This window comes from Schistocerca cancellata, chromosome 2 (assembly GCF_023864275.1).
Source record: "Schistocerca cancellata isolate TAMUIC-IGC-003103 chromosome 2, iqSchCanc2.1, whole genome shotgun sequence".
Lineage (NCBI taxonomy): Eukaryota > Metazoa > Arthropoda > Insecta > Orthoptera > Acrididae > Schistocerca > Schistocerca cancellata.
The window spans coordinates 1,015,069,969-1,015,083,571 of record NC_064627.1 but is presented as its reverse complement, the minus strand read 5'-3'; the positions used below and the strand labels follow the sequence as shown (position 1 = coordinate 1,015,083,571).

The 13,603-nt window shown below is 45.3% G+C and overlaps 1 protein-coding gene across 1 annotated transcript in view; it reads left to right on the top strand.

Moving 5' to 3' along the window:
* LOC126162991 (homeobox protein unc-4 homolog) overlaps nt 1-10,657 on the top strand; it is a 587,122-nt gene extending 576,465 nt beyond the window's left edge. The window contains exon 3 of the mRNA XM_049919846.1: nt 6,757-10,657. Within this exon, the coding sequence (XP_049775803.1) occupies nt 6,757-7,614 (858 nt within the window). The 3' untranslated portion in view covers nt 7,615-10,657. The remainder of the gene's footprint in view (nt 1-6,756) is intronic.
* Nucleotides 10,658-13,603: the final 2,946 nt, after the last annotated feature.

The window sequence follows — 13,603 nt, the reverse complement described above, 5'->3', positions numbered from 1 at the left end:
TTAACAGCATAAATGAATATTTGAGTGAATTTTATGATCACAGCTATTTGTAGCAGGTTCATAATGTTATTCAAAGAATATATAGCTAATTTCCTTTGATTGTGAATCAAGTGCAAAGAACTGATTTGGCTCCATCTGACAACCTAACACATTTGTGCATAAAATCTGAAATACTAAGATTCAGAGTAACAATGTCAAAAACAATATGACAGCAGCAAGCATTCTTGGAATTTCCACGCTGTCACTTACCTTGGAACCTGTAAATGGAAAGAAATAGAAAAAGACTTCCGCTGACTGCAGTTCTGAAAAAGTATATACTGAACGAAGTTTGGGCTCGCACTGATACATCGCTGCCAGAGGCAGAGGGTGGATGAGACTTAATCAATGCTTGAAGTACAAAATGCATACAAGGGACTATCAATAGCAGTGGAATATATGTAAATTATAGATGCTCTTGTTCAGAAGATGACTTTTGTGATGCAAGCCATACTCGCTGATAAGGAAAAAAGTACAGTTGCGCATTCAGGGGCCGTGTGGCATATTCGGCCACCACATAAGAAAGGATTAAGCAATGAAGAATTCTAGACACATTCTGTTGAAATCATTCAAATAAACGAGACTGTGAAATAGTTAACGTACCTACTGTTCGGATGGATTAATGAAAAATTGATTCTGTACCAAGTGGATGAAACACTATTTACTTCACTGAACAATGAACGCTAAGTACGATCGTGAGTAAGGTCATATAAATGATGGAAAGCAGTATTGCAACCATCAGCAGAATGCTAACCTCATGCGTAAGCCAATCGCTACGAATAGTAAAATTACCTAGTGATGTGTCCAGGATATTTGAGGCATGTCTCGCAACATATAGCAGGAATGTAACGTGGTGATGGTTTTCATAACGTCGTATGTGGCGCTCCATTTTATCCTCTGATCAATTTTGTTGTCATGCTAATTCTGTGAAGCCATTTTATCTATAACACTTTTTTTTTTACATCACCTCCTTAGTCAAATTACTCAACTGCCAATTTCTTACAAATTTCCGCATTGAAGACCGAGATGTGAATGTTGTAGAATATATATTATTTTGTACAATCAGTTTTTTTCTGTAGAATAAAATTTTGGAAAAACAGTTGTAAGGTGGCTATAATTTCGCACCTTACAAGAACTAATCCACATACTTTGCCGTGATCTACGAACACAATTAGGTATCATGTGATAGGTTGTACATCATGGCCGGCCGTTGTGGCCGTGCGGTTCTAGGCACTTCAGTCTGGAACCGCGTGACCGCTACCGTCGCAGGTTCGAATCCTGCCTTGGGCATGGATGTGTGTGGTGTCCTTAGGTTAGTTAGGTTTAAGTAGTTCTAAGTTCTAGGAGACTGATGACCACAGATGTTAAGTCCCATAGTGCTGAGAGCCATTTGAACCAATTTGTACATCGTGTATATGAATATACACTCCTGGAAATGGAAAAAAGAACACGTTGACACCGGTGTGTCAGACCCACCATACTTGCTCCGGACACTGCGAGGGGACCGCACCGCCACTTCCCAGCAAATTAGGGACACTGTTGCTCCTGGGATATCGGCGAGGACCATTCGCAACCGTCTCCGTGAAGCTGGGCTACGGTCCCGCACACCGTTAGGCCGTCTTCCGCTCACGCCCCAACATCGTGCAGCCCGCCTCCAGTGGTGTCGCGACAGGCGTGAATGGAGGGACGAATGGAGACGTGTCGTCTTCAGCGATGAGAGTCGCTTCTGCCTTGGTGCCAATGATGGTCGTATGCGTGTTTGGCGCCGTGCAGGTGAGCGCCACAATCAGGACTGCATACGACCGAGGCACACAGGGCCAACACCCGGCATCATGGTGTGGGGAGCGATCTCCTACACTGGCCGTACACCACTGGTGATCGTCGAGGGGACACTGAATAGTGCACGGTACATCCAAACCGTCATCGAACCCATCGTTCTACCATTCATAGACCGGCAAGGGAACTTGCTGTTCCAACAGGACAATGCACGTCCGCATGTATCCCGTGCCACCCAACGTGCTCTAGAAGGTGTAAGTCAACTACCCTGGTCGGCAAGATCTCCGGATCTGTCCCCCATTGAGCATGTTTGGGACTGGATGAAGCGTCGTCTCACGCGGTCTGCACGTCCAGCACGAACGCTGGTCCAACTGAGGCGCCAGGTGGAAATGGCATGGCAAGCCGTTCCACAGGACTACATCCAGCATCTCTACGATCATCTCCATGGGAGAATAGCAGCCTGCATTGCTGCGAAAGGTGGATATACACTGTACTAGTGCCGACATTGTGCATGCTCTGTTGCCTGTGTCTATGTGCCTGTGGTTCTGTCAGTGTGATCATGTGATGTATCTGACCCCAGGAATGTGTCAATAAAGTTTCCCCTTCCTGGGACAATGAATTCACGGTGCTCTTATTTCAATTTCCAGGAGTGTATAAAGCAAACTGATATTGTCAGGTAGGTCTTGTAAATAATTGTTAACGCTTATTGCATGAAAGGTGACGGTGTGTCTTTATTATACAAAACGGCGTAATGAATGATTGGCTATACTAGTAGAGGTTGGAACGCCAGTGGAGATGAAACGGCAGGCAGAACTCGAGCTCTGGGTAGAAGGCCCGTCCAGGTGCTGGTACTGCTTAAACACAGGAAGCAGCTAGACAGACGTCGTGGCACCTGAGCTCTGGAACATAATAGGGTGACGGCCGGCCGCTATTGTGGAAGGGGCCGAAAGGATAACCGGATAATACTTCCGAACGCTGAAAATCTTGGACACAGGTGAGAGTAGCGAAGAAGCGGCACCTCGGAAACCACGCAGGCTGGGTTATTTCCAAGGATTTTTACTCAGAAGCGTACCATTGTACGCGCTGGACGACAAAAGACTAAAATAAGATTGGCCGGCTTTCGGAAGAATTTGCAGAGAGGGAGCACATTCCGTGGTTTCGTGAATATGATTTGTCTTCGGAACTACGATGGTGGGCAGCCAAGCCTTGCTGGGAAGCCAGCGCTGGAGAGACGAGGTCTTCCGTTCGCTCGATATCAGCTTCATTAACAGTTAGGCACTGTACTGTTGCGAACGTATACGATTCTGGGCTTCACCTTCGGGTTGGAAGTCGTCATTGAGTACGCAGCGTTCAGTAGTTGAGAGCACTTCCTCTGCCTGTACCGAGCGAGGTGGCGCAGTGGTTAACACACTGGACTCGCATTCGGGAGGACGACGGTTCAATCCCGTCTCCGGCCATCCTGATTTAGGTTTTCCGTGATTTCCCTAAATCGCTTCAGGCAAATGCCGGGATGGTTCCTTTGAAAGGGCACGGCCGATTTCCTTCCCCATCCTTCTCTCACCCGAGCTTGTGCTCCGTCTCTAATGACCTCGTTGTCGACGGGACGTTAAACACTAATCTCCTCCTCCTCTGCCTGTACTTACGTTGAACTCCGTCCTTGTAGTTGGGAGTTCGCGTTTCTCGTCTGTAGAACACAGAGCGGAGAAGACAGTATTAGAGTATATTAGTCAGAGGACCGCCTTCTACCGTCCTAATGTTTGAAACAGTTTATTTGTGGCTGGAGTTCTTCCATCGTCGCGGATGCAGTACATACTGTGATATCACAAACTGCTTCGGCTTATTAGGGCTACAAAAGCTAAACAGCTGTGACCACGTTAGTTTATTTCCACTGAGGTTCCATACCACCGTAGATAATCTTTGAAAGTAGTGTCTTCTCTAGTGTTTGGTACGTAGATGATGTCAGTCATTTCGCGTTATTGATATTAGACCGTGCAGTCATAATAGGGGGCAGAGTTGGGCAATTGGTTAGTAATTTTACTTAGGAAATGTAAACTTTGTAATATAAAGGGTTTTTTAAAATTTACAGTAAATATATACGCAGGAACAACGTTTACCACTTAGTAGGACTAGTTGCCTTCATCATTTATTTATGTTCAAACTGTAATTTATAGAATTAACAGATCCTAAAATCTGCTTCAGGGGGTAGACAGACAGGGCCACATCTTCATTTTAGCTTATATTATTCTCCGTTGCGCACAATCATTTTACACCCGCCTGGAGTAGCATCTTGGACCAAGACATTAAAAATTTAATTTAGTTATGAATTTTGAGTATAGAGTAAAAGTTTTACATTTACACTTTTTAAAAGTCTGGCAAATAATTTAATTTTATGGCAACGTGGTTTCTGTTCCCGTAAGGGTTCATTTCGCTGAGTCCCTGCACCACCAAGATGCTTGATTTTGGTAAATCCCTCGAAGCTCAACATCCGGGAGACTGATTTCGGTGTACGACATTGCAGTGCCTGTGTTATTCCGAAATACGATGCAAATGTCCCTTCGGACATGGATGTGTATCTGAAGGAACAGGCACTGAGGTGACTACAGCCGCCATGAAATACGTGAGATGTATTCGCAGTTCCAAATATGGACCGCCATCAGCTGTACAATGGAATGATGACAAAGAAAATTCGCGCCGTACGAGGACTCGAACCCGATTCCTCGCTTATGGCAAGCGGTCGCTTTGCTATTTGGCAATCCGTGCACTACTCACGGCCAAACCCAAACTTGCAAATGTCGTCAGCTACGTGTCTACAACCTGTACTCGTACATCCACTATGTGTGTTCCCATGCAAGGAAGAAATTTTACTTGAAAGTCTCTTGCCCGGTGTCGGTGGATAAAACCGCTATTGCAGTACCTGTGTTACTTGGAATTACGATGCAATGTTCCTTCGGATGCGCATGCATGGAAGTTAGAGCCTTGTTGTGAGTCGTGATAGGGTGGCCAAATGCTGTCAGCACACTAGCTCAGCGTAACCTGCCCTCTATAATAAAAAAAAAAGCTGAGGGAATGGATCGACGATGAACTTGAACAGGTGTCATGGGATCCGCCCTGAATAAATGCAACAAACAATAATGAACAGAATGAGATTTTTTTTTTTCAAAAATGTATGGCGACCGCTCGCGATAAGCTGGATATCCGCTTTCGAGTCCCTCTCCGGCACGAATTTTGACTGCCGTCATTCCATTACACAGCTGATGGTTGTCCGCATTCACAGCTGTGAATGCGTTTCATGATTTCAGTGTTTCCTTCCAGCCAACTGACGTCAGTACACACCGAGAGAGGTGGCGCAGTGGTTAGACATTTGATTCGCTTTCGGGAGGACGACGATTCAATCCCGCGTCCGGCCATCCTGATTTAGGTTTTCCGTGATTTCCCTAAATCTACATCTACATCTACATCCATACTCCGCAAGCCACCTGACGGTGTGTGGCGGTGGGTACCTTCAGTACCTCTATCGGTTCTCCCTTCTATTCCAGTCTCGTATTGTTCGTGGAAAAACGGATTGTCGGTATGCCTCTGTGTGGGCTCTAATCTCTCTGATTTTATCCTCATGGTCTCTTCGCGAGATATACGTAGGAGGGAGCAATATACTGCTTGACTCTTCGGTGAAGGTATGTTCTCGAAACTTTGACAAAAGCCCGTACCGACCTGCTGAGCGTCTCTCCTGCAGAGTATTCCACTGGAGTTTATCTATCATCTCCGTAACGCATTCGCGATTACTAAATGATCCTGTAACGAAGCGCGCTGCTCTCCGTTGGATCTTCTCTATGTCTTGTATCAACCCTATCTGGTACGGATCCCACACTGCTGAGCAGTATTCAAGCAGTGGGCGAACAAGCGTACTGTAACCTACTTCCTTTGTTTTCGGATTGCATTTCCTTAGGATTCTTCCAATGAATCTCAGTCTGGCATCTGTTTTACCGACGATCAACATTAGATGATCATTCGATTTTAAATCACTCCTAATGCGTACTCCCAGATAATTCATGGTATTAACTGCTTCCAGTTGCTGAACTGCTATTTTGTAGCTAAATGATAAAGGATCTATCTTTCTGTGTATTCGCAACACATTACACTTGTCTACATTGAGATTCAATTGCCATTCCCTGCACCATGCGTCAATTCGCTGCAGATCCTCCTGCATTTCAGTACAATTTTCCATTGTTACAACCTCTCGATACACCACAGCATCATCTGCAAAAAGCCTCAGTGAACTTCCAATGTCATCCACCAGGTCATTTATGTATATTGTGAATAGCAACGGTCCTATGACGCTCCCCTGCGGCACACCTGAAATCACTCTTACTTCGGAAGACTTCTCTCCATTGAGAATGACATGCTGCGTCCTTTTATCTAGGAACTCCTCAATCCAATCACACAATTGGTCTGATAGTCCATATGCTCTTACTTTGTTCATTAAACGACTGTGGGGAACTGTATCGCTGGAGGCAAATGCCGAGATGGTTCCTTTGACAGGGCACGGCCGACTTCCTTGCCTAATCCGATGAGACCGATGACCTCGCTGTCTGGTCACCACCACCAAACATGTAGTGGCCTGAGTGCCCACTGATTCAAGTCGCAGAGTAGGTCTTCGTACGCGGAAAATGGTCCGTGTCCGCTAAGAGAATCATTTGTGGGTTGATGCTGTCGGGAGTCGTGTGTGTGATGAAATACACTGGTCCGTGTTAGGCCGGGTACTGGACATAGGTACTCCTAGTAGGTGTGGTAGCCACAGCGCGCATCCGCCTAGTAGGAAGGAGACGTGGGTTCAAGTCCCAGCCGTGGCACAAATTGTAGTTCACTGCTTCAGTTTATATCCTTATCAGATTCAAAGTGATTTTTGGCCACTCAGTTTGTAACACCTTGTCGGTGTCCCTGTTGCAGGTGTGGTTCCAGAACCGGCGCGCCAAGTGGCGCAAGAAGGAGCACACGAAGAAGGGCCCGGGACGGCCGGCGCACAACGCGCACCCGCAGACGTGCAGCGGGGAGCCCATCCCGGAGGAGGAGCTGCGGCGCAAGGAGCGCGAGCGGCGCGAGAAGAAGCTCCTCAAGTCGCTGGAGCGCCAGCAGCGCAAGCTGGCCGCCAAGGGCGTCGCCGTCGACCTGGACACGCTGCGCCGCGAGTGGGAGGCCCAGCAGCAGCAGCAGCAGCAGGCGGGGGGCGGAGGCTGCCGCAAGGTGGCGGGGTCGGCGGCGGCCGCGGCGGCTGCGGCGGCGGCGGCGGCGGCGGCGGTGTCGCGCCACCAGCTTCTGTCGGCGCACGACTCGTCCAGCTGCTGCAGCAGCACCAACGCCTCCACGGCGACGGCCCGCGACGTCGAGATCGACGTGGTGGGCGACCCCTCCGAAGACGAGGCCGCCGCCCACGCAGACCAGCCGCAGTTCGACTCCCCTAACTCGCACGCCACCCGGCCGGAAGACTACGGCTCCTTCCAGCCGTTCCAGCAACAGCAGTTCCACCACCACCACCACCAGCAGCAGCCGCTGGACGTCCCCAAGTCGCCGTCACCGCCCGCGTCCAGCGACGCGGCCAAGCAGCGCAGGCCCAACCCGTTCAGTATCGAGTCGCTGCTGTCGCGACCCGACGACCGACACCAGCGGCACACACCGCCTGCGCCGACGCCGCCCCCGCGCGACGCCGGGACGCTGTGCAGGCCGGCGCCCGTCTCGCTGAGCGGCGGCGTCCTCATCGGCAGCAGGACGCCGCCCACCGGCTGCTTCAGCCACCTCATCACTGGCTAGCGACGCGCCGGCCTCTCCACCAGCGCACGTGGACACCTGTCTGACAGACATCAACTACCACTGTAGCTTCCAGACTAACATCTAATTGGACCTCTAACATCGGATGCGTCTTTCTAAAACGGAAAATCTGAATTATGCTTTTCCTGAAAACTGGAGTTAACTCATGAAACGATGGTCTGGTTTTAGCTTACGAGACGGTGCTGATAAATCTTTAGTTGCAGACATAGCTTACTGATCACCGAAGTTAGGCACTATTGGGCATGGCTAGCATAGCACGGGTCATCCGAGCATCGTTGACAATGCACTCAAACCTTATGAGGCCAACTGAAGAGCTGTCGGATTACAAGTCGCAGATCCGGTCACGAAAGCTGATAACAAATGGAATAATGGTGTGCTGACCACATGCCCCTCTATTAGTATCCAGCGGCGTCTGTGAGCTAGGGATGACACGGCGGTCGGTCGGTACTGTTGGGCCGTCTGAGTCCTCTTCCGATGGAGACATAGTTTACGGATCCAAAGGCCTAGAGTGCTGAACGTTTCGACCCCTCTGCTTGGACCATCTTCAGCATCCACTCTGCAACCAGCGAAATCAGAGTAATCCTAAGGAGTAACACTTCGTTTAAAACGAGGTGTATGAGACAGATTCTTTATCTACCAAAGTTTTTATTTATTTTTTTTCAAACAAGAGAATTGTCACCTTCAAAGAAGCTCCCTTTCAGCAGCTACACACCAGCAGAATCGTTGTTCTGAATCTTGGTAGCAGCTGTGAAAGACTTCACCCGTAAGGCCTTTACCATGTCGGTCACATTCTTTCGAACATCCTGCAGAGTCACGAAATTATCTCCTTTTAAGACATTTTTAAGTTTCGGGAAAAGAAAAAAGTCACAGGGATTGATTTCAGGTCGATAGATGGACAGCGAAACAGGAATGCTTTTCGAGATCATAAATTCCGTGTTGAAAGTGACAATGTGTCATGAGGGCTTGTCACGATGCAGTATCTACTTTCCTGCAATTTCCAACCTCACCCGATTCACCATTTTCCTGAGCCTTTCAAGGATATATTCATGAAACATTTGCTTGACAGTTTGTCCTGGAGGAACATATTCTTTATGCTAATTGGTCAAGAAAGGTAACTCGCATTGTTTTGATCTTTGATTTGCTCATTTGAACTTTTATCAGTCGAGGAGATATCTCATTCTACTACTCCTCACTTTGCCACTTCGTCTCAGGATCGTACTCAAAAGTTCACAATTCATCACCTGTGATCACACGACTGATGCATTCGTGGTCATTGGCGATGCTCTCAAGAAAATCAGCACGTACGTTTCTCTGATTGTCTTTCTGCCCAGCTGTTAGGTTTTTTTGACACCATTTTGGCAGAAATCTTTCGCATGGGAAAAATTTCGGTGAAAATTTGTCGTACGGTGAAAGATTTTTTCAAATTTATTTGATTTAAGTACAATAGTCAAGCCAGGAACCTAGAAACGACAGAGAGGCTTCGTCCCACTGTAGCCCTCAGTGGTTCACATCCTCACAACAGGCCACAGCAGTTCACCGACCCCACCGCCATGCCACGCCGAACCCAGGTTATTGGTAGAATAAGTATGGTGTATGCATATGTGGAAATGATGTTTGCGCAGCAGTCGCCGACACAGTGTAACTGAGGCGGAGTAAGGGGAACCAGCCCACATTCGCAGCCGAGGTAGACGGAAAACCTCCGGAAAAACCATCCACAGGCTGGCCAACACACCGGACCTCGACACTGATCCGCTGAGCGGACTGGTGCCGGGGACCGGCAAGCCTTCCCGCTCGGGAAGCAGCGCGTTAGACCGCGCGGCTAGGCAGGCGGGTTCCAGTCGAGCCAGTAAATTACAGAAAACTTAAAACAGGCTTGTCTAATTTCAAAATGCGATGAACGTGCTTAAAAGACCACCCACCATCCTTATTATTAGACTTCGGTCTGATCTCACAAGAGCACACACGCATTCGACGTTTTCGTCGGTTTTCGAAGTTAGAAGTCTCCCAGAGCAAGGTTTATCTTCTCCGTGTTTGTCCCAACGAAAAACTTGTGCTCTTCATGTTCCCCATAGACCTTCCAAAAGTCACATTAGCGTGTTCTAGAAGTTTAGTACAAAACCTGATGGCATGACGTTGCTCCAAGTTCCGCTGTTCCATTTTCATAACACACAACAAAAACACAACTCCTCAAATGGCGCTCTCAAAATTCATGTGATGGGTGTAAGAAGCTGAAACTCAGACTGAGCATCTGGAAGGAATGAACACATCAGTCTACACTAACAGAACAACACAGTGTTGCCAAATCGCTCGCAGTGTTGTTAGGCTCATTACCTTTCTCACGGAAATATCTTTGTCTATTAGTGTTTCTCGTTTCTGAAATCTGCATTGTTCAAAACAATATTTATTTTTATTCACCGAGGCAGGTTTCGACACCTTTGTGTTATCTTCTATGGGTCAGAATTATTTCTGTAAAGTATAATACAAAATTTATACTCGTTTGTAGGTCTAACATGTGCATTTTGTTTGGTTTGTTTTGATTGCTCACCTGAAAATTACATTGAAAGTGAAAATGCATTTCTACAGATCGATTTTTGAGTCCTCTCTTGTCATTTTGTCGGCATGTCACTGCAAAGTAGTCATGAAGAAAGTTTGTGCATTTTTGTGATACACAGAAGATGACACATAGACCCCGAAACATGTCTGGGTGCATAAAAAGAAATAGCGTTTTGCATCAGGTGGATAAAAAAGAAACACGTTCTGTGTCGGAAAAACGGAAAAACGTCAAGAGAACTTCCGACCTGAGCAAGATGAGTCTCTGTCTCCGAACTTACACTGTAGTAAGTCTTCCACCTGTTAACGTGTATACAATGGAGTTATTCAGAATAATCCTAGGCATTGGTGGGCCACTTTTTATAAACATTTTCATGGTCATGTTATAGGTTCTCATCTCAATTTCGATTAGAATGGAAACCCGGTTTACAGCCCTGTCATTTTCTCAAGTAAAAAAACAAAAACCCAAAGAATAAATAATGTTCATGAAACTGGGTAACAACATATTCAAATGTTTTCTGTCGCTATACTGATTATTGATGAATGTTTTACTCCCTGCTACGCAAAGAAAGGCCAACGCAGGTAGAGCAGCTTTGGTACTGGTGATGGAGATTCTTCAGTCTTCCAGCGATAACTTATTTAATGCTGTTCACACATTCCGCGACAGCTCTACGATTGCCATTCCATCAAGCAATTAATCTCAGCAGGTCAATGGCCCATCTATGTCGACGCATTTCTGTGAAGGAGTGTAGGATTGAGAATTGAAGTCTAACAGCTCTGTAGCATCATCATGAATATCTTTCTCTACCTTTTTATTTTTAAGCACTTGGCCGCCACCCTTTATTTTATTCCGTACGATCTAAGCGTGAGATGTCAACTGTGTTTGACTTAAAATCGACAGAGTGAGTAATTGTGACAGTGATGTGAAACTTTCGTATAGAAAAGAGATAGAAAATCGAAACGAGATACTGCATTACCTTTTCTTAACCATTTACAAAAAAAAGTCTACACTACAGATATATCAGCACCGGCTTATGGGATCTAGACTTCTTCCAGCTGCATTACAAACTGACGTGTACTCCAAAAATCACCGAAAGCTTCGATGAACGCCTATTGTGCAGCAGAGACGGAATTGCATCCTACCTATAATGGTTATGTAACATTACATGAACAGTCTTGAATCTAGACTGATACAACACGTTGTTGTGCTAAGTCCGATCAAACGTACTACTTAGGCCAGATTCGTTCTCCAAAATAATCCTTCGATCCTTAAGTGTAGTCCTGCGAATTTAGTTGAAGGCTCTTTGTTGATATTCGAAAGTATAAGACATCTACAACCATACTGTAACCGGAGTGGTAGTGCTGCAGGGTAGCCTTTGTGCATTCAAGTATTTGAGAAAAGAAACGGACTTCTGCATTGAACTTGTTCCTGAAATGTGCCCAGATAGCTCGGAAGGTTCGAAATTACCTGGACAGGCAAAACTAAACCTTCTGTTCAGGAAAACCAATATTTTACAGAGGTTCAGTACTTAAAATTGACAATAGTAACATTAAAAGTAGAGAAAGAAGGAAACAGGATATCAAACGTAGTGACACCTTTTAATCGAAGAGTGCGCGGTGAAAGTGACATGGAGAACACAGCTTACTGAGACGGAACTATGAGTTTCGGTAAACGTCACCTAATGAAAAATGTAGCTCCAGTGGACTCTGACGGAGACTAATATTCGATTTCCTGATATTGAAGCAATAATCAGTGTTGAAATAAAATTTTTGTTTTCATTTGCCTATGAACTCTGTGAAGTACTGAAGTGTATATATACTATATGTGCTGTGACATGTACGTGTGTCCGAAATTTGTTGATCTAGTGTTGACGAAAACTGGAAATGGCTGTTAAATTCATTAACTTCTTCTCCATATGAAAAGTTGGAGCTGAGAAAAACCAAATGAAATTTGGTCTAGCTTTTCATAACTTGTACATATGAAACCTTTAATATTTATTCTTTAACAATGGTTTCAGCCTGTCTGCGAGACATCTACAATGAATCATTTTAGAGGCAACTGTTTCAGCCATTTTCAGTTTTACTGTTGAGAACTTAACACTGAAATGCTAATAGAATGAGACAAAGTTTTCCACATTTTCCGATAAAGGGAACCACGTTCTGACCGATTTCGAAAGTATGATGTTATGTATAGCAGAGTCTTATGTTTTCCATTGTAGCCCAATAATTTAAGATCTACTTCTCGGCACAACGGCTGTCTAGCTCCCATAATATTCTGTAAAGTCGATAGAGTAATTGTCCATTACAATTTAACAAGACTCTGTAATGTGAATATCAGTTCACTGTAAATGAATCGTATTTATGTTGTGTTATCATTAAGACAGTAATATTTATTTGCTAATCGATGGAATTTTTCATTCGTTATGCCTTACCTGCATTATCCATTCAACAGCACAGCAGTTTCAAGACAGAAAATGTAAATCTACTGCTCCGTAAGTATCAAAAATAAGTATAAAACAGAGTCGACTGCCGGATATTTTCCATTACGTTGGAAAGTATTTTGAAAGAAAGTGCAGGTTTTAGAATCTACTTACAACAAAAACTTAAATACATTTCTTTTTTAAAATTTGGTTTGGGTTTATTGAACCATACTTGCCACAGCTTTTTACAAACACGAAATCATGGATACACGGAAATCACAACGTAAACAGTTTAAGATTATTTTAAAAATTCCTTGTAGATACAATAGATACGCAATCTTGGAGTATCAATTGCAGACAAAATAGAATGCAAGAAAGAAGTCAACATACATTGGATAGCATACATCTGCACATTCGACTGTTTATACAGCTCCACATGGCACATCTGTTTCGTATACTAACATTGCTGTGTCGCATAATATAAAAAAGATCTTTGCGTATTTGAGGATATTCATGACACAATGAAACGGGAGCAATTGTCGGAAGTGTCCCCTTTCATTTCACAAGGTTTCATGGTAAACTGTCCGCTGTGTTTCGAAGAAACTGCTGGAAAACAGCAAGCGGTTAATATCTCCTTCTCCATTCTTCTGACAGTCGCAGAAAGATTTATCCTTGATGCCTGTCAAATGTTAGTGTGAAGGAGTTGAACCACGGTTGGTCAACATTCGTACCGAGGTAGTTACCAACTCCAAGCTCACCCGAAATTTTCGACACCAGGGTAAGCTTCTAATTACAGATTGGATCGCTGCATAGTATTGGCCTTTATGGGAGATAAAGGCGGCAACTCACCACTTACTCTTTCTTGGCCAGTTCCCGTACCCATGTCTGAGGTCGGTAGATCGGAAACAGTGACCTCCAAATAACCACACAGTGTTATCGCCTACATGACAGAGGCACAAAAAGATGGATGAGCTTTTCGGCAGAGAATAAAACTGCCTCTC